This window comes from Gouania willdenowi, chromosome 17 (assembly GCF_900634775.1).
Source record: "Gouania willdenowi chromosome 17, fGouWil2.1, whole genome shotgun sequence".
Classification (NCBI taxonomy): domain Eukaryota; kingdom Metazoa; phylum Chordata; class Actinopteri; order Blenniiformes; family Gobiesocidae; genus Gouania; species Gouania willdenowi.
The window spans coordinates 19,119,871-19,140,772 of NC_041060.1; the positions used below are offsets into that span (position 1 = coordinate 19,119,871).

At 38.2% G+C, this 20,902-nt stretch overlaps 1 protein-coding gene across 2 annotated transcripts in view; it reads right to left on the reverse strand.

Annotated features, from left to right (window-relative positions):
• Positions 1-20,902, reverse strand: part of LOC114479792 (zinc finger E-box-binding homeobox 1-like) — an 83,715-nt gene that overhangs the window by 12,127 nt on the left and 50,686 nt on the right. For both annotated transcript variants that reach the window (XM_028473649.1, XM_028473650.1), the window contains exon 2: positions 13,157-13,336. In XM_028473649.1, coding sequence (XP_028329450.1) covers positions 13,157-13,336 — 180 coding nt within the window. The remainder of the gene's footprint in view (positions 1-13,156; positions 13,337-20,902) is intronic.

Genomic DNA, 20,902 nt, shown 5'->3' on the forward strand with positions numbered 1-20,902 from the left:
TGACAATCATAAGTTAAAGGTTAGTTTAAAAGGGAGAGTTTTGATGTTGAGGGTACAGTGCTGAATGTGGGAGGGGAGTGTGTTCTAGAGGGAGGGGGCAGCTACAGAGAAGGCTCTGTCCCCTCAGGTTCCTAACTACATTTTGTGAATATATTTACACAATCAATCAAAAGCAAACAGCTGAATAATCACAAATGCCCATAGTATAAACAGTAAAGACTTCTTCAGTCACCACACGTTTCACTTTTCAGACGACTTCACACGTTGCCAGGCACTGGCGGCCAAATGGTTAAAGAAGTGTCTGGTCATCAGTTTGAACGTGTCTGTATTTTGGATCCATACGACAACTTTGATATAAACAAGTTGCGATTGTGACCACTGTTGCCATGGATATTGAGCTTTTCAAATGCAGGCAGTGGTGGTGCCAAAGGCCACGCCTCTTCCTGCTGAGCTCTGTCAGGGACAGGTGCAGCTGTGTGTGTGTGTGTGTGTGTGTGTGTGTGTGTGTGTGTGTGTGTGTGTGTGTAGGAGAAGAAGGCCTCAGCGGAGCCCTGTTAAGCCTCATTTTAAACACACGCACACACACACACACAATCTTGGCTTCCCATGATCTCATCGAGAAGCTTTCCAAACCCTGTGAGACCCCCTCGCCTACCTTCTCCACCTCCCTGTGCTCATTCTTGTGTCTTCCTTTCTGCACCTCCTGATTCTCCTTCCTCCTCATCTATTAACGATTCCATACAAGTTTTTTTTTATTAACACAGCTAGGAACAAATGCAAGTATCACTAAGAAAAGCTACTGAAGCAGCTGAATTTGTCCTGGAATAAGTGACAGACATTCCTTACACCCTATATTTTGGCTGTGTGTGTGTGTGTGTGTGTGTGTGTGTGTGTGTGTGTGTGTTGGCATGTAATACTAGTTACTGTGGTGTGATATGCTAACAAAGACTTACCACTGTGTAACAGACAATAAAAACACAGCTTGTCAGACTAACGCAGTTGGTGAAGCTGTGATTACTGTAAAGCACGGTGAACAACACTGGAGCTAAATCAACACTAAAAGGCATTTTGCTGGATTAAAAAAAAAAAAAAAACAGATAAATGGATCTGGTGCATGTGCTTATGTGAGTTTTGTTTTGCATAATCTGTAATTCTAATATTGAAATGAATGTGTGTGATAGTTGGCGTCTAGGTGTTGGTCTTGTGTTATTCAGATGTGACACGGAATTTTGCGTCACATCTGGTGTGAACGCAGCATTAGACTTTTTTTCTTCCTTAACATAATTACATAACTTCCAATTGTCGGCGGTCCCTCGAGTGAATGGTGACTGTTAGGTTTGAAGTGACTTTGGAGCTGGTTAGCGTAGGCAGGCTCTAATCTGGTCTATGAGGCCTGCTCTGGTCCTACAGCAGCAGTGGAATTTGCAACAAGTGGAGTTGTTTGAGGAGATAAAAAAATTGGTGCGTTTTGTGCTTTCTCGTACTCTCTGTTGATGGCTGTAGAGGCTTGTGTAAGTTCATACTTCTATGTTTGGCACTGCCACTTCTTTCCACGAGTCAAGTAATATGACGGCAATATTAAACAACCATGCATTGCACTTTCTCTTCTCTCTACTTCTTTGTTCAGATGTGCAGAAAACTTTGCTTCTATTTTTCTTTTCTTTATAGTACAAACCTTATATTAAAGTCTGATCAGCAAACATTTTTTGCAGTTCAGGCATTGATAACATACAAAGTGTGTTGTGCCTAACCCTAATCCTACCTAACCCTAACATTAACCCCTAACCCTAATCCTACCTAACCCTAACATTAACCCCTAATCCTAATCCTACCTAACCCTAACATTAACCCCTAACCCTAATCCTACCTAACCCTAACATTAACCCCTAATCCTAATCCTACCTAACCCTAACATTAACCCCTAATCCTAATCCTACCTAACCCTAACATTAACCCCTAATCCTAATCCTAATCCTAACCCTAACCAACTCCACTAGATCCCTCCACATAACCCAAAAAATGCCAACATAGCTTCAAAGGTGTCATAATTTAGCAAAAGGTATCTTAATTTAGCAAACGACACTTAATGAGAGCCTTCATGGCACCTTATTCATGCTAATGAGCTAATGCGTATGAGAGGGAGATTTTTGGTCACTGTTGTTGATGTAATGTGTTTGTTGATTTTACTGATGATTTAATTAAAAAAAAAAAATTCTGACTTTAATGTCTTGTAGATTTCAAGCTGTTGAATGTTTTCTGTTGCACTTTTTGATCATGTGAAGCACATTGAGTTGCCTTGTGTATGAAATGCGCTATACAGCGTAATGTCAATCTTATGTACAAAACTCCAAGTAAATTGTTCTCGGAATTTTTTGTACTCTCAAACATTTTTGGGTAATTTTGAATTCCTTGGCATCACGATGGAACGGTGGCTTTTTAACCCTGCAGCATCCTCTTCTTGTGCCTCTTGTTTTCCAGTCTCTCCTTCTTTGGCTACACCGCACTCCTTCCCTCCCACTTGGTTGAATATTTTCCCACTACATTCTACAATTACATTTAATACCTCTCAAAAAGTCGTACGGTAATGACGCCCAGGACCCTGCAATGCGCACGTGGGATATCAGACTGGAATGAAAACAGGAAATCATGTGGTGCACGATTGCACACACACACACTCGCAATGTTATTCACATTCTCTCCCAGCTCTGCACACTGCACTTGTCTACCTTGCCAGGACCTGTCACAGTGAGTTGGGGTTGAATTTATAAGCTAGGAGTGACTGGAGCTGCAGTGCAGCCCAGACTGCAGGGGGAGACGTGAGCACCACCAGCAGAGGGCCAGTTTAACTCCCATTACTCCTCCTGCCGTCTCTTGTTTCACACAGGGAAGTAAAGGAATAAGTCCAGGTGATCCAATAATATCAAACATAGCGTTCCCAAAATGTGGTGTTGCATTTCATTACTGTTCCATGACTTCCATCCACTGCTGTCAGGGTTCCTGTGAGCGTGCTGAGAAACATCCTCCTCCTTGGTTTGTTAATGTGTTTCTAAAGGAGTCAACACTCTGGTTTCTACCACAGGTGCAGGTGTTCAACAGGTACTACTATGGATATGTGACGAAACTCAGAGCTCCATGTTGCAGACTTACACACAGATAAACGTACAGGAATGCACACGGAGTATATAAACTTAAATTGTAAATAACAGAAAAATATATTTTCGAGCAGCGGTTTATCAGGAGAAATATGATTGTGTGTTGGTTGTTGCATGAACATCATAATAATGTTAAATGCTGCACTTCAACACTAACACAAGAAGGATTGGAGGTGAAAATGCTCAGCATGAAGAAAATACAGTGTTCTTCACATAATAGGACAAAAAGAGAAATCAAATGTTTGTAACTTAAAAGATATGAGGGTTGGAACCAAAGACATGGTGTTATATTTAGAAGAGATATGCATGCACCAACTGTATTATTCACTTATCATCCACAGCAGACAACGGCAACTAGTAGCCATCAGTTTCATTTTATGTCATAACCACATTTATTTAATTATCTGAATAATATCTACTGTTATTCAGGAACTTTAAGATTACTATATGATGTGGCCCAAATAATAATAAAGATGTAAATCCTTGTTATAATCAGAAAAAAATGGGTTGAAAGTGACCAACAATAGTGAAAAAGGTGGTGAAATGGGAGAAATTGGTCCAAAAATGGACAGAAAAAATTGGTAAAAAGGGATCAAAGTGTCAATATTGAAAAAAGTGGCAGAAAAAATGGGCTTGACAAATCGTGCATGTGGTTAAATTGTCAAAAATAATCATGAAATATAATGAATAGAGGTTAAAAGTGACAAAATGTGACATTATGCAGGAAAAGTGGTGGGAAGGGTTTATAGGTGCCCAAAAAGCCTTGAAAGTAGAAAAAAATGTGCAGAAAAGGCATTGAAATTTGATGGAGACATGACAGAAATGAAAGTAATGTATGAATGTGATGAAAATAGGTTCAAATATGGCAAGTTTGGTGTTGAAAAAGGGTAAAAATAAGCAAAAATTGGCTCAAACTGCTCATAAGGCACGTGGCGATCCCCTCCCAGTGTCTCGCGACCCCAAGATTGAGAACCCCTGATCAAAGTGAATGAAATCAAAGCTTATTTGGTGACAGATGTGACTTTACAATAGCAGTGATAGACACTCATGCTAAGTCAATGGCTCAAGCTGCATATATTGTAAAGTCAGAAAAACTTGATGGTTTTCCCTGAAAAAAAGGAAGAGGAATGATTGATAATGTTTGAAAAAAAGCTTTGCAATCCTTGGGCATATAATTAGTAACAACCAAAACTGGTCCTGAACTAAATAGCAGCTTCTCTGTATCTGGAGCCGGATGTTTACCCATGAAAACAGGGAGCCAAGGAGGAAACATTGAGCAACAAAAGCATCAGAAGGCAAGAGAAAAACCGGAAAGCAGAAAAATACAAAGAGATAAGAAAAAAAAATGGATCATTGTCTGAAGGAAAGTAGTGAAGGTGAAAAGGAGCTGAGAGGGAGAGAGAGTGAGCAGCAGTCACACCATGTAAGGCTTTATTCAGCAGCAAAGCAACAACCCTTGATGGCCATATCTCTGTGTGTCACATTCCCAATGTCTCCATGGCTCTTGTATTTCCTGCTCTGCTGTGACTGACTGCTGTTCAGATGAAGGAAGGTGCTCGCGTAGGCTGAGCTGTTTGCAGGGCGAATCAGGATTAAAAAGGAACTGAGAATCAACGTAAACACAAGCCAATCAGCCTGACTGCTGTTTGTTGTGGCTCTGCATGTTGAATCAGGAGGTATTTTTGTTGCTTTAATTGTATTCTGAGGCGCCTTTTTGAAAGCATGATGAAGAGCTGATCCTGAAAACTCCTTAACTCCCACTGTATTTCAAGGATTTTCTGTTCCCACTGAAAGGGAGCAAAGTGGAAGTAAAAGTTTGTTGGATGCACTTATACTGTATTGGGAGAAAGTTGTAAAAACTTTAACTTTGCAGAGCATGGAAGGTACAGCAGAGGTTAAGTGATAAACAGTCTGTAGGGATGTAAACATGTAGCTGACTCCAGGGTGACGTCCTCCGAGTCTCACCATCCCAGACGGGCTCATTACATGAATGTCATATTAAAGGTCTGCATCCAGCAATCTGCACTCTATGGTATGCCACACACTGTAATTGTAATTGGTATTTGGAAATTCTAGAAAAACTTTGAGTGCCAAGGCATGAAATTGAAAAATGTGGGATTTTTTTTTCTGAGATAAGGCTATCATTAGCCCCTAAAAAGTACTTCAAATATGATGAGCTCACTTAAACTGGAGTGAAAACCAGTAGGTCATGAAAAATTATTTAAAAATGTGGAAAAATGCCAACATTTCAACTCAACTCAACTTTATTAATATAGCGCAAATTACAACGTTACCTCAGCGCACTTCAGAAAATATATAGTCCATATTAGCAGTGTGTATTGCCTGGCATCTGACGATACGATTTGTATCCCGATACATTGGTCACGATACGATACGATACAATACCGTGATATTAAATTATAAGGCCATTATTGCGTTTTTTTTAAAATATATGACTTAAGAAACGACTAATCTGTAAATGTGTACACCTTCATGAGAACATTATGTATGAAATATATTTAAATGGCATATTTTACACTCAAAACGTTGGCTTTAATATGCCATGTGCCAACAACTTAAAATAAAAAATAACATACAATCTGCCTGTGACTTTTAAACTAACTTTGACTTTAGTGCAACTTAACTGAGGTTTATGCCTAGAACAACAAATAAATGCAGAAAGTTAGTACTTTATTTTTAGATTTTATTGAAAAAACACAAGCTGGTCAACATGTCCAGGTGTCGGTGCACTTCTTGATGCAGTTACAATGTCTCCTGCAGTGGAAAAGACTTTCCTGATTAAATAAAGGTTAAAAAAAATAAATAAAGAGAAAATCGATATGAATGCATTTTTAATCGATCAGAGAATCGCGCGCTGAATCAATGTGTTTCAACACCCCTTGTCCATAGTAAGAAAAAAATAAATAAAATAAGGCTGTACATAGTTAGGTATAACTTTTTTTTTACTGTTGAGAACATTTTAATATTTGAAGGGGAAAATAATAAACAGAGGGGTATACTGACAGAAAAAAGGCTGAGAACATTAATACCAATATTTTCATTGATTAAGAAGCCTAACAATGTAACCAAGCGATGAGAAAAATAATAATAATAATAATATTTTTTGTGTGTATTTTATTGTGATTAATTGAATTTGTACTTTACTAACTGAGAATGAAATTGTAATTGACTTTCAGGGTGAAAATAATACTTTAAATTGTAATTGGAAAAAATGCATGTCACTGTAATGAGAATTGAGTTGTAATTGAACATGGAAGATGTAATTGTAGTTGAAAAATGTACCTGACCCCAATCCTGACAAGGAGATGGATGGGGCAGAAAAATGTCAAACTCATGAGGACAGCAGCCCTCCGCAGGTCTCGAGACACCAACTGAACCAATTAAACTATTAGGGATGAGCCTTAGACTGATACACTGGCAGGGATAGTCTAGCAACAGTCCCACTGAACACGATTGTAAGTTTATAGTTGGAAAAACGTGCTTCAAAAAGCCAAAACAAACTCTTTAGAGAATGCATCATGTCAGCTTGCATTTTGTCAGTGTTGCTTCACTATTCTTCTGACAATTGCTCCAAACATTTTCCAAACCTTCTACGCTAACATGACCTGAGAAAGCACAGGAATGAAGCACGTTTCTGAGCAAAAGATGCTGAGGCAAAGATTTGATTGAAAAGGCAGAGAGATGGGGTGGGGTGAGTGCGTCTGAGTGTGCTGTAGTTAGATTAGCTTTTAATGATGTGGGTTTTGCACACCAAGATCTGAAAGTAAGAGACAGAAAGAGCACAACATCTGGCTCTGCAGGCGAGCGGGCATTCCCTGAGGGGGGACGGGAGAGGATGAACTAATCTGATCAAAGCGGGAGAAGGTGGATGCTCACAAGCAACAATCTCTCACTATCCAGCTCCAAATCATCAGAAATAACGCTGCTTTATTGCATGTTATGGGTTCAGATGGATCGAGAAAAACACAGATGCAATCTGTGTGAGGTTGTGAGATCAGCTATAGATATAGTGAAGCTTCGCTGCAAATTCTGCGAGGGCAACATCTGTAAACACAGTTAAACAATGAAGAAGGTGAGTGCTTCTCCACCAGAGGTGTAAAGAGTACTGATATATCCCACTCAAGTAGAAGTACTGTTACGGTACTTGATTGAGATTGGACAAGCACAAGTAAATCATAAGTAAATAAGTGAATATGTTTAAGATTGTGCTTTTTGCATTTTGTATATTTTGTTTCTAGAAAAAAGCTCAACCAGGGACAAGAGTTGATAATTAGCACTAGCTATACACTCTGTATGCATTGCATCAGTTGCATCTTTTGCTGTAACTACTGTATGTCTGACTGCATTGTCCCTGTCAAATAAATAAATACTAAAAAGTATAGCTACATTGATGAACTCTAAAACTGAGAAAAGAACCAGCATTCAATGCTGCTTTGGCGCGGTGCATTACATTTAATCTGGTCGGTCGGCTATGATGTGATATTAACTACATTCATTTTCCATTAAGTCATCTTTATAAAATAAAAGGTTTGACAAAATGTACAATTATTAAAAAAAAAATGAATAAATAAATAACACTAATAAATTCAATTCAAAATAATAATAAAAAATTACCAGGCTCTGTGTACAGTTACATACAGTGGGGCAAAAAAGTATTTAGTCAGCCACCAATTGTGCAAGTACTCCCACTTAAAAAGATGAGAGAGGCCTGTAATTTTCATCATAGGTATACCTCAACCATGAGAGACAAAATGATGAAAAAAAAATCCAGAAAATGACATTGTAGGATTTTTAATGAATTTATTTGCAAATTATGGTGGAAAATAAGAATTTGGTCAATAAAAAACGTTCATCTCAATACTTTGTAATGTACCCTTTGTTGGCAATGACAGAGGTCAAATGTTTTCTGTAAGTCTTCACACACTGTTGCTGGTATTTTGGACCATTCCTTCATGCAGATCTCCTCTAGAGCAGTGATGTTTTGGGGCTGTCGCTGGGCAATACGGACTTTCAACTCCCTCCAAAGATTTTCTATGGGGTTGATATCTGGAGACTGTCTACGCCACTCCAGGACCTTGAAATGCTTCTTAGGAAGCCATGTTTCATCTTCAATGCTCTTGCTGATGGAAGGTTTTCACTCAAAATCTCACAATACATGGCCCCATTCATTCTTTCCTTTACACGGATCAGTCGTCCTGGTCCCTTTTTAGAGAAACAGCCCCAAAGCATGTTGTTACCACCCCCATGCTTTATAGTAGGTATGGTGTTCTTTCTCCTCCAAACACGACGAGTTGAGTTTTTACCAAAAAGTTCTATTTTGGTTTCATCTGACCATATGACATTTGCCCAATCCTCTTCTAGATCATCCAAATGCTCTCTAGCAAACTTCAGATGGGCATGGACATGTCCTGGCTTAAACAGGGGGACATGTCTGGCACTGCAGGATTTGAGTCCCTGGCGGCGTAATGTGTTACTGATGGTAGCCTTTGTTACTTTGGTCTTAGCAGGTCATTCACTAGGTCCCCCCGTGTGGTTCTGGGATTTTTGCTCACCTTTCTTGTGATAATTTTGACCCCACAGGATGAAATCTTGCGTGGAGCCCCAGATCGAGGAGATTATCAGTGGTCTTGTATGTCTTCCATTTTCTAATAATTGCTCCCACAGTTGATTTCTTCACACCAAGTTGCTTACCTATTGCAGATTCAGTCTTCCCAGCCTGGTGCAGATCTACACACATATATATATATATATATATATATATATATACATATAAAACTTGTTGACAATTTTTGGCCGTGGAACAAGGGTTTTGGGGGCATTCTTGGCTAAATTGAGGGCCAAATGGCTAATTTTCTGACACTGAAAGCAACTCAATCACAATAACCTGAGTACTTGTAATATGTTACTTTTACCTCCATTCTCTACATTTCATAAAACATATAATCCATTAACCTAAAACTATCATTTCTGCAGTCTCAAACAGTAGAATGTCCTGTATTTATATCACATTGTACCTGTAGAGCTTAGGTGGGACTAGTATGATTGCTGTAGGGATATTAAATCACAAAAAAGGTGCAGCACAAACTGCTCTTGGGCAAAGTGCTGTACTATGAGACAGGTTAGCCTGTTGGGAAATGGATGGGATTCATTTAAGTTTGTTGTGGATGTGAGAGCAGAAAGATTAAGCAGGTAAACCTCTGCATGAAGGCTGGTCCCATTATGTATTGCTGAGAGCGTTTACTGAAGTGTATCCACTCCACTGACAGGCTCTCAGCTCGCTCTCTCTGATGCTCGCTCTCTCTCTCTCTCTGTTGCACTCTGTTGCTCTCTCTCTCTCTCTGTTGCTCTCTCTCTCTCTCTCTCTCTCACTGTTGCTCCCTCTGTCTCTCTCTCTCTCTCTCTCTCTCTGTCGCACTCTGTTGCTCTCTCTCTCTCTGTTGCTCTGTCTCTCTCTCTCTCTCTCTGTCGCACTCTGTTGCTCCTTCTGTTGCTCTCTCTCTCTGTTGCTCTCTCTCCCTCTATTGCTCTCTCTCCCTCTTCCTGTGACGTTCTTCCTCATTGCGATGCTCTCGTGGGTTACAGTTCTTCTCATCCAAATGATAAATTGCCCCTTCTTCTGTCAGTGAAGGTGGCTGACAGACTCATGTCTCCACCTTCCATTTTAAATATACAGTTAAACTAGTGCAGCATGATAACACAAAGTGGGCTCAGTGAACATAAGCCTGTCTCTGCCCTGATATGACTTTACTTGATAACAGCAGCATGTGGATAATCTCCACACCTGTTCTAAAATATATCAAGTGAAACAGAAAAACCAGTACACGATAAGAGGGTACATTCCATCCAACCACACTTCTTTTATCCATTTTAGTCCTATGACAGCTTCATCCAGAACAAGAGGGATAAATACATCTAATTAACACGAATGCAGAGTATTACCTATACCTGTCTCATCAAACACACAAAACCACAACTTCTACTTCAAGCCTTTGAAAACAGATGAAACAAGAGCACAAAAAATGCAAAATAAATATCCTCTTTGCCAGATATTGGCAGTTATCTATTCTGGATCAATGATTCTGATTATGGTACCATGATTATTCACACTTTAAAGGCTCAGAATAAATTTCTATCCCCATTAATAACGATATAGCAGGTCCACATGTATAGGCCATCCAATTTTTACAAAAAGCGCTCTAAAGTCCGCAATCTGGATCTGATTACAATAAAATTGGTGGAGTAGTTGAAGAACCAACCCAACATAACGGAGTCAAATTTCATAAAGACTGGTGTTTTCCGTTGCCATTTCAGTGATCGATAACAATGTGCAGACTTGCGAGGCTAGATTGTTATAGATGTGTTTCATACTTTAGTACTTCTTAGTGACCACAAAATTGGCTTGGGAGGGTAGGTCTAGATGTATGGGCACTAGGGATGTAACGATTCACTCAACTCCCGATACGATTCGATTCACGATACTGGGTTCACGATACGATTCTCTCACGATTTATTTTACAAAATGGGACTGTAGAAAAATGATGACTGAAAAATATTCCATTATTTTTTGGGGGAAAAAACTATAAAAAACTATACTGTTTTCCTTTTATTTTTCATTGTCAAAAGAATCCCTTGATAAACTATTCAAAACAATGCAATTTAACTAAAAAAAAAATCTTGAATGAAATAAATAAAGGAATAATACAAATGAAGAAGAAGCCTATTCATTTAAATTCTGGTTCTATAGTAAACAATGCAAAACTGCATAATAGTTCTTATCTGTATTTTGTGCCTTAACAATTGAACTTAAAAAAAAAAAAAAACAGTCATTGCATTGTATTTAGGTCAGATATTTGTTTGGACCAGCAGAGGGCGCTGGTAACCCAGTGGTCGGTTGGCATGCAGATATCTTGCAGTGAAGAAGAGATGCTATGCTAGCAGACAGAGCTAATAGAAAAACAGGACAGATATTCACTAGGGATGTAACGATTCACTCAACTCCCGATACGATTTGATTCACGATACTGGGTTTACGATACGATTTTCTCACGATTTATTTTACAAAATGGGAATGTTGACAAATGACTGAAAAATATTCCTTTATTTTTTGGGGGAAAATACTATACTATTTTCCTTTTATTTTTCATTGTCAAAAGAATCCCTTGATAAACTATGCAAAATGATGCAATTTAACTAAAAATAAATCTTGAATGAAATACATAAAGGAAAAATACAAATGAAGAAGAAACCTATTAATTTAAATTCTGGTTCTATAGTAAACAATTCAAAACTGCATAATAGTTCTTTTTCTTTTTAAAAGTGCAACTGAAAATGTATTTTGTGCCTTAACAATTGGACTTTTAAAAAAAAAAACAGTAATTTTACTGCATTTACGTCAGATATTTGTTTAGACCAGCAGAGGGTGCTGGTAACCCAGTGGTCGGTTGGCATGCAGTTATTCCACCAGTGAAGAAGAGAAGCTATGCTAGCAGACAAAGCTAATAGAAAAACGTGACTTTTACAGATATTCACGTAATATTACAGAAATTCTTTCGGTGCTAAAGGAGTAATGAATCATTTATGAGCATGTTTGACAGTAAATGGCGGCCAGAAAGAAAATAGTAGCAGACTCCGCCCGTCACGTCCGCTTCTGGAAGGATTAATATATAGCGCCCTCTGCTGTTTAAAGAAGTACTGCGATTCAATTTTCAGAGCATCGATGTGAACCGTGGTACCTATGAATCGATTTTGAACTGCCTTACGATTAATCGTTACATCTCTAATATTCACATAATATTACAGATATTTTTTGGCGCTAAAGGGGTAAGGAATCATTCATGAACATGTTTAAAAGTATAAGGCGGCCAGAAAGAAAGTAATAGCAGATTCCGCCCGCCGCCAACACTCCTGGATTGGTTAAAAAAAGTACTGCGATTCAATTTTCACAGTATCGATGTGAATCATGATACCTATGAATCGATTTTATACTGCCTTACGATTAATCATTACATCCCTAATAGGGACCCCCAATTTTTCCAAAAAATTGCGATGAAATGTGCAATCATAATCTGATCTGGATGAATTTATCCAGATGAATTTATTTATCATATTAATTCTATATATCTATCCTTTATTTATCCCTCATCCTTTATACTTACCATTATTATTATTATTGTCGCTGGCTTGTTTCTTTGTTTTTTGTTCCGCTCACCAACTACCAAGTCACATTCCTTGTGCTGTCTTAAAACTGTACTTGGCAAATAAAACATTTCTGATTTCTGATTCTGCTGAAACTTAGTGGCGTAATTGAAAAACAGACGCGACGATACTGAGCCAAATTTCATAACGATCAGTCAGTTGCAAACTGAAATGATCATGATCCATTATATTCATCTGGATCCATTTTAGCGCTAAAACCTAAACAAATGGGCATCTGACTCATTTTAGGTGCTAAACATGACTAAATTAGGGATTATAACACGCACACGCACACAATCAAAATCAACATCCCTGTTTTTAGACAGTGGAAGGAAACCCAGGAGAGAAATCCAAACAAAGAGACAAAATGTGATCGTCTTGGTCTGAGGCCATGCTGTAAGCCTTCACATCCCAAAATGGACTTTTTTCTTGTTTGTTCATGAGGGACTATGACTTTACTCTATTTGTGCTATAAGCCCAAGTTTAGCTGAGTGAGACTTGATCTCTATGGAAGCAGTTAGTGGAAGCTTGTGGGTGTCAATGGCAGATCCCAGAGAGATGGTGTGCTTCCATGAGTGGGAAACAGGAAGCGAAAACTCACTCAGCAAGCCCTAATAATAGTAGATATAAACAAGATCTATTCTCAAGATCACATCTGCAAGTTGGTTGCAACACGCCAATAACCAAGAAAGAAGAAGATCTCATCTGTATTAAAACAAAATATACAGGGAAAACCTGTGCTCTAAACACTAAAAAACACACCATTCCTTTACAGTTTTGCTTCTTACCCCCATTCCAGGAGCCGTTGTGGGGTAATACTGTTAAGGTGGCGTCTTGACTGTCCGGCAGTGCGGTCCCAGCGACTTCGGTGACCTCAGGCCCGTGCGGGCTGTCCTCCTCCACAATGTGTAGCTTGTCCTCATCATCGGAGTCTGAACTGGCTTCCAAGCCATTGTTGAAGTTTGTCACTGTGAACAACAACAGAATGTTATAGCAATTTATTATATTTTAAACTCCAGTTTCTTAATCGTACATTAGTTAATGAATCACCTTTTAATGTGTATTGCTAGTTTCTGTGTTTTATTTAGAAGAAGAAAAAACAGCCTAATAAAATTACTAAAAATGAATAATATACTGTATATCTAACTGTCTTACTTAAATGTAAAGGTATACATTTTTAGCTGATAGATGGAATCCATAACTTCCTTTTTTTGATGTACTGTACTAAAAAAAAAATATTTTACATCACACATTTTTTTGTTTGTTTGTTCATTTCCTAGGTTCCCAAAGTGGGGTACGGGTATCCCCGGGGGTACACAAATTGTCATGGGGGTACATGGATAAAAATGTAAAAACAGAAACTAGAATATAAATATACCAGCAGTCAGGAGCCTCCATGCATTGCCACAAATTACACATTGGTCTATGTAAGACGAGAAACAATCTCATCAAAAAAGGCCAAATATGACAAGAGCTACATTGCTTTGCACTAGCCAAACATGCTATTAAGACTTTGTCGCCCTTTGCTATCACGTACTTGTGTGAAAAATTAAAAAAATTCAGCGACTAATTTCACCATCGGCTTATATTGAATCCAACATTACATTATTAGGTGGTTTTAACTGTGCAGGAGTAGGAAATATGGGTATACATGGCAGCAAATCTTTCATTACAGTTTTCCCAGTCATTCAAAAAAGAACAATTCTTAATATAATGTACATAATATACAAATATTTATGTGCCATAAAACACAGTGACTTTACAAAATATATATGAATTAATAATTTTTTCTCGCTCAAATCATGTGACCATCGTCTTCCTTTCAATACGAGAGCCTACATCTCTGTAACTCTTCTGATATGGATATAAGAAGGTTTTTTTTTACACATCCTGCTCCAACGGATTTAGAAAGTAAGAAAACCAGCCCAACTCCGAGTCCTACACCAAGGAGCACTTATGATGATTGGCTAACACAGGTGGCAGCAGCAGTAGCAGCAGCAAGCTCTCAGTCTCCAATCCACTATACAGCGAGGCCCAAAGGTAAAGCACATGATCTCAGAGAAAAAATAAGCTTCCCCTAAGCAGCCTGTTTTGTCTGAATGCCCCTAATGTGGCCGCCGGCCTGATTTGATCATAAACTTACAACATTAAACGATGCGTCAACGCAAATTTTTGTTGCTAATAATTTTTGCATTATTCGTGAGGATGCAGGAGGCATAGCGGTAAGCTATCAAAAAATTCAGAAAGTTCCCAAAATGTATGCTTGTACTTTTATAATTTGTAACTTTTAAACTTTTTGACTTATTAAATGCTTTCTTTCCTATTTATTTCTGCTGGAAATTTCAGCTTTTTCAACTTTCAAACCCTTTATGGCCAGGCATTATTCAACTGATTTTGACCATTCAACCATTAACATGTTCAGATACTACCTTCAACCCATTTCAACTTTTTCAACTTTATTGCTAATGTTCAGCAATTGCGAGGTTAATGCTTAGCTAATGCTAGGTTAATGCTAGGTTAATGCTTAGCAATTGCTAGGTAAATGCTTAGCTATTGCTAGGTTAATGCTTAGCTATTCCTAGGTTATTGCTATTGCTAGGCTAATGCTGGGTTAGTGCTAATGCTAGGTTAATGCTTAGCTAATGCTAGGTTAATGCTTAGCTAATACTAGGTGAATGCTATTGCTAGGCTAATGCTGGGTTATTGCTAATGCTAGGTTAATGTTTAGCTAATGCTAGGTTAATGTTTAGCTAATGCTAGGCTAATGCTAATGCTGTGTTAGTGCTAATGCTAGGCTAATGCTAATGCTGGGTTAGTGCTAATGCTTGGTTAATGTGATTTCTAGGTTAATGTTAATGCTAGGCTTATCCTAATTCTAGGTCAATGCTATTGCTAGGCTAATGTTAATGCTAGGTTAATGCTTAGCTAATACTAGGTGAATGCTACTGCTAGGCTAATGCTGGGTTATTGCTAATGCTAGGTTAATGTTTAGCTAATGCTAGGTTAATGTTTAGCTAATGCTAGGCTAATGCTAATGCTGTGTTAGTGCTAATGCTAGGCTAATGCTAATGCTGGGTTAGTGCTAATGCTTGGTTAATGTGATTTCTAGGTTAATGTTAATGCTAGGCTTATCCTAATTCTAGGTCAATGCTATTGCTAGGCTAATGTTAATGCTAGGTTAATGCTTAGCTAATACTAGGTGAATGCTACTGCTAGGCTAATGCTGGGTTAGTGCTAATGCTAGGTTAATGCTATTGCTAGGCTAATTCTAATGCTGGGTTAGTGCTAATGCTTGGATAATGTCATTTCTAGGTTAATGCTAATGCTAGGCTGATGCTAATGCTAGGTCAATGCTATTGCTAGGTCAATGCTATTGCTAGGCTAATGTTAATGCTAGGTTAATGGAATGCTAAATCAATGCTATACTAATGCTATATTAATACTAAGCTAATTCTAATTAGTGCTAATATTAATGTAAATGTATGCTCATGCTAATGCTAAATTATGTTAACGCTGAGCTGATGCAGTGTGACGCGGGCCAACACCTGCATCCTCACTTGCGTTTTCTTCAGGAAATGCAAATATTCTAGTTAGTTACACACATTGTGGTTGGTGCGAATCTCGAGTCGGGCTATCTATTTAATTCTATTTTTTTCTTTTGCGTCCCCTTGCAAGAATCTCAAACTCCGCCTTTGGGGCGAGGTCTCTTTATAAACTGAACAAACTGGACTGATTCGAATGAACCCATGGAGACTACGTTGAAAATATGGACGCACTTAGGGAAGCACGTGATGGTAACGATGGGCATTAGGCTGTAATTGGTTATTCTCTGTCAGCGTGTGCGTGGTGTGTGGGAACACAAGTGAGTACAGAACAAACTGTATGAAAGTGCACGCTCTCAGCAGGGAAGCCGTGCAATGAAACAGAGCTGCTGAAGAGTTCTAATGAGGGGGAGAGCTCACACTCTTTGTTCACAGGTGACAGGTGCACACGCGCGTGCGCGCTCGCACGTCCCAAACCACACACTAGCAGTATCAGATGTGTAGTTTGGGAGGTACAACAAACCATGCACACAAAACAATGTTGATCACACACACATAAATAGTGCAGCCCACAGCCTGTAAAAGCTCCCTATCATCACACATTCTCCACAGCAGACACTCCACTGTCACCCTTGATGAGTGATCGTGTGCTTTCAGGGGAGATTGTCACTGCCCAGGTTACAGGCTGAGCTGAAAATGCCAAAAAAATGTCTGCGGGGGTTATATGACGAGCCAGGTTGGTGCTCACTGGATCGATTGTAAAAGAGAGGAGGAAGAACGATGAAGGAGTATGAATGAATCACAGGTTTGAGATTAAATATAAACCAGAGGTAACAATTCTGTGAAAAAGAAAACATATGATTTCAATCTAATCTTTGAATGTTGATCCTTGCCAATTCAATTCAACTCTGTTTTATTTACAATTGTCTTATCTTGTAACGCTCATCTCAAGATATAAATTTGATAAGAAAAATAACCAACAATTCAAGATGAACAAGCGTCAGCGACGGTGGGGTGAAAATCACAAACTAATCTGTAATTAAATCCTTTACTTGGTTTTATGTGCAGTATGGGTGTAAGAAAAAATCGATTCGGCGATATATTGTGATATTTGACCGCACAATTATCTTATCGATCAAAAAAAAACAAAGTCCAAATCAATTTTTTTAATCATGCTTTTTAAGGGAAAAAAAAACATTTAATTGCGCTAACATATGCATCAGACCTTGTTAAACTACTTCACTCCTCAATGCATTGCAGCTTGGAAGTTGATTGAACTTTATTTTTATAAAACATTTTTTTAAACATTTTTTTTTTTTAAGAATTTGAGAAATGAGTAACCACTTGTTTGGGATATTGGTACTTGAATTACAGTTAATTACCATTTATTTGTTCTCGCAAGTTTAAAAAAAATAAAAATTTTGTACTTGTAGTAACAGTGAAATTTGTAATTATTGATATCGTGATGTACTGTATATCGTACGCAAGCAGAGCATTGCACTTTACCCATATTCATTTGAAAAAATACAATTCTTAAAATAATGCACACGTACTGTTTTGATTCTAACACATTACTGTTAGTTTCATGCCACAGATGTTAGTTCTACCTCACGTGTGTCGTATAAGTTTTCAGGGAAATGGTCACAAACTTTTGAGGCTTTAGGTTGGTTCTTCTGTTGCGCAATTCTTCTTCACAATGTAAATGGTGAAGCGACACTGCAGCCTGATCTTTCCAGGAATTTACAACATTAAACACGTCAATGCCAATGTTTGTGGTCATCGTAATCAATTATGTTACTAATCAGTTTTGCATTATTGTATGTGTCACACAAATGTCAAAACAGTCTAAATATTTAATTCTATTTTTTTATTTTTTGCCACCCCGACATTAATCTCAAACTCTACCTATGGCTTTAACTGTTCAGGCCAAAAAAGACAAAATATGTAAAAGACACTGACAAAGCCCAAAAAAGCCCTATATTTTGGTTTTCCTCAAACATTTCATTAGAACTTTGTGCATTTAGCAAGAAAGAGAAGGTGATGTGTGGTCAAACTTTGGGATTTACACTCCTAATAAGAGCAGTTTTGCACTAATATTAGATTATCAGATCAAATTATTGCTCTGAAAAAGATCTCCCAAAAAATGTATGCACAAACAATATAACAGCAGTCCCGTTGATGCAGGGAGTCGTTATCCGGCCACCTCCCCACCTCTGCTCCACACAGCAGACAGAGGGCAGTACCGCCCACAATAGGAAAGACAGGAAAACAATAGATAAACTGGGGAGTTATTGTGTAAAAGCCAATGAGACAGAAAGACCTGTCTACATCATCATGACAATGTGTCAAGTGAACTGTTAATCCCCCATCTGGAGAAGAGAGAGAGAGAGAGAGAGACGACAGGGAAAGAGGGAAGTCTCGACAAAAGCATTCCTCCCTTCCTGCTGTCCATCCTTACCTTTTATAACAGGCCTTTTGACTATTACTCATGACTGGGATTTATTTAAGTATTTGTCCTTCCACACTTATTCATGAATCACTTTGTAGAGAAAAACATTTTATATCATCCGATAAACTTGATTTTTTTTTTTTACCATATTTGATATATAAATCAAAGAGTCAGTTGTATATTTAAATGCATGCCATTTTTGCTTTGATTATCAATTAATATTGTATTTTGTAATACAGACTGCCCCTTTTCCCTTGGTCTGACCAGTGTAGACTAGGGATGTCCCAATACAACTTTTTCACTTCCGATACGATACCGATATTGCAGCCTTGAGTATTGGCCGATATCGATACGGTGCCAGAACAAATCATACATACCTTTATTACTTATTTTGTAGTGTAGAATGTTAGAAAAGGCTTGATCAAGTGATGTTACTCAAACAGAGAACAATAGTCAGCAACAGTAGGTATGAGAAAAACTGATCAGAAAATTTAAGCTACTGTGAAGTTGCTGTTTTTCAAATATTTGAATGACAGAGCCGCATTAACTTTTTATTTTGGGATTGTTCTATGCATTTTAACTCTTGAGGACAATCACAGCAATAAAGTTGTACTTTTGACAATATATCTGATGTCTGCAGTCATTTTTAAGTATCGAAATTCAAAGTTTTCTTTAAAAAAAAAATCGGAGATTTTTTTTTTAAGGCAAAATCGCCTAGGCCTAACTTAGCATGGAAATATATGACTTTCAGCATTACAATCAGATAAAACAGGTGCTTATGATTATAACTTCTACACGTAGGTTGAAACGGAAACGCATGACAAGGAAACAGCTGCCCTGAAAGGTGGTGCAGCAGGAACAGCCCAACTCTGCTACCAAGGTCAGGCTGGAAAACCGTTTCATGTTACGCGTCATTATTGAGCACGGTAACTAGACACAAAGTAGTTATATACCATCAGCAACGATGCTGTATTCTAAATAGAGATTTCAAATCTGCTTGTCTGAGGTTTCACAACAATAATGCAGATTTGCTGGAGTAGAGCAAACAAACACAGGGACATTATCGTTGTGCACACAAACCGGAACTGAGTTTGAAACATTACACTGTGGGAAAAATAAAAATTGTCTACAGGTACAGTAACAGTGAGGCATGGCAGGGATTTAATAAAGGTTTTCTAATAAACTTGTACAATATAAACATTTTGAAGTACATTCTTAGTTACACAAGCTTCAATGTGACAATGTTGTTATTACTTAAGTTCAAATTAGGTTCAAAAATAAATAAATGAATAAAATAAGTAGTTCCGCATTTAAGGGTTGGGGAGTTTCCTGTATTGTCAAATATGTTTGCATTATTTATTATCTATATGAACAAATGAGCAAAAAAATCATGTAACAATGTCGTGTCTGTTCAAAGCGGCGACAGTTCAGCCAGTGAGCAGCTGAGCATCTGACTTCCTCAGTTGTTAACATCAGACAAACAGAGTCAGCACAGCCCACGTGACCCAGGGGGAGAGGAAATCATGAGTCCCTGACACACACCACAACATAACACTGACTGGACCACATGGCCCGCTATCTGGGTCAGAGGTCAGCTCCTCTGTGGAGGGGGGGAGGGACACTGATAGACGGCAGAGCTGAAATAGCTCACGATCGGTCTGTACGTATAATAACACACCATGAGAATCACTGGCCTCACAAACAGAGCTACAGTGCAGTTATGGATAGTGCTACATTAGCACGCTACGCTAACAGGGTGTAGCTGTGTTTGTGTGTGTTCACCCAGTGCAGCTGGGCAAAATGGGAATCCTACCAAGACCCCTAAAAGACAATTATCCCACTGTGTGAATGTGTGTTAGCTTAGTCTTCTTTGACCAAAACTTCCTTTAGTCTATTTAGATTTATTAAAAGTGTTTTCAAATTGCTCCAAAGTTCAAGTTTACAAATTTAAAAAATAAGTGTTGAAAGTGAGCTAAATAGGCTAAATGGTGTCCGACAAAGATAAAGCTGTGTGTGTGTGCACATGCGCAGTGTGTGCTTGACAAAAGCGTTAGCATCAATAAAGCCGCCTGTCTGCCTCATAGATGTGACCAGACTTTAACATGCTGAGCAGCTGCAAAGAGACTCAGTCCTCTTAAAGGGACAGCGACACTCAATGGTCCAGAGGAAACATTTGGTCCGATGGTCTACTTGAAATATGTGAAATTCATACTGTATGTTATTATTGTAAAAAACGTTCCAGCTTTTTAAATGCTAGTGCAGTGGTTCCCAAACAGGGGTACGTGTACCCCTAGGGGTATAGGAGCACATTGCACAATTAATTTAAAAATAATCCGGAAATGTTCCTAGTTCCTTTTTAGGCTTTTTGTTGTTGTTGTTGTTGTTGACAAATTCACCACAAACTAACTGTAGTATTGCTCAATAAAATACTAAATGTTCTTGTTATTCATTGAATCAGAATTATTCTATGCTGTAGAGGCCATTTTATCACACTTCTGACAATAAGAGGCAAAAATTAGCCACATTTGACAAAAGTATTTACT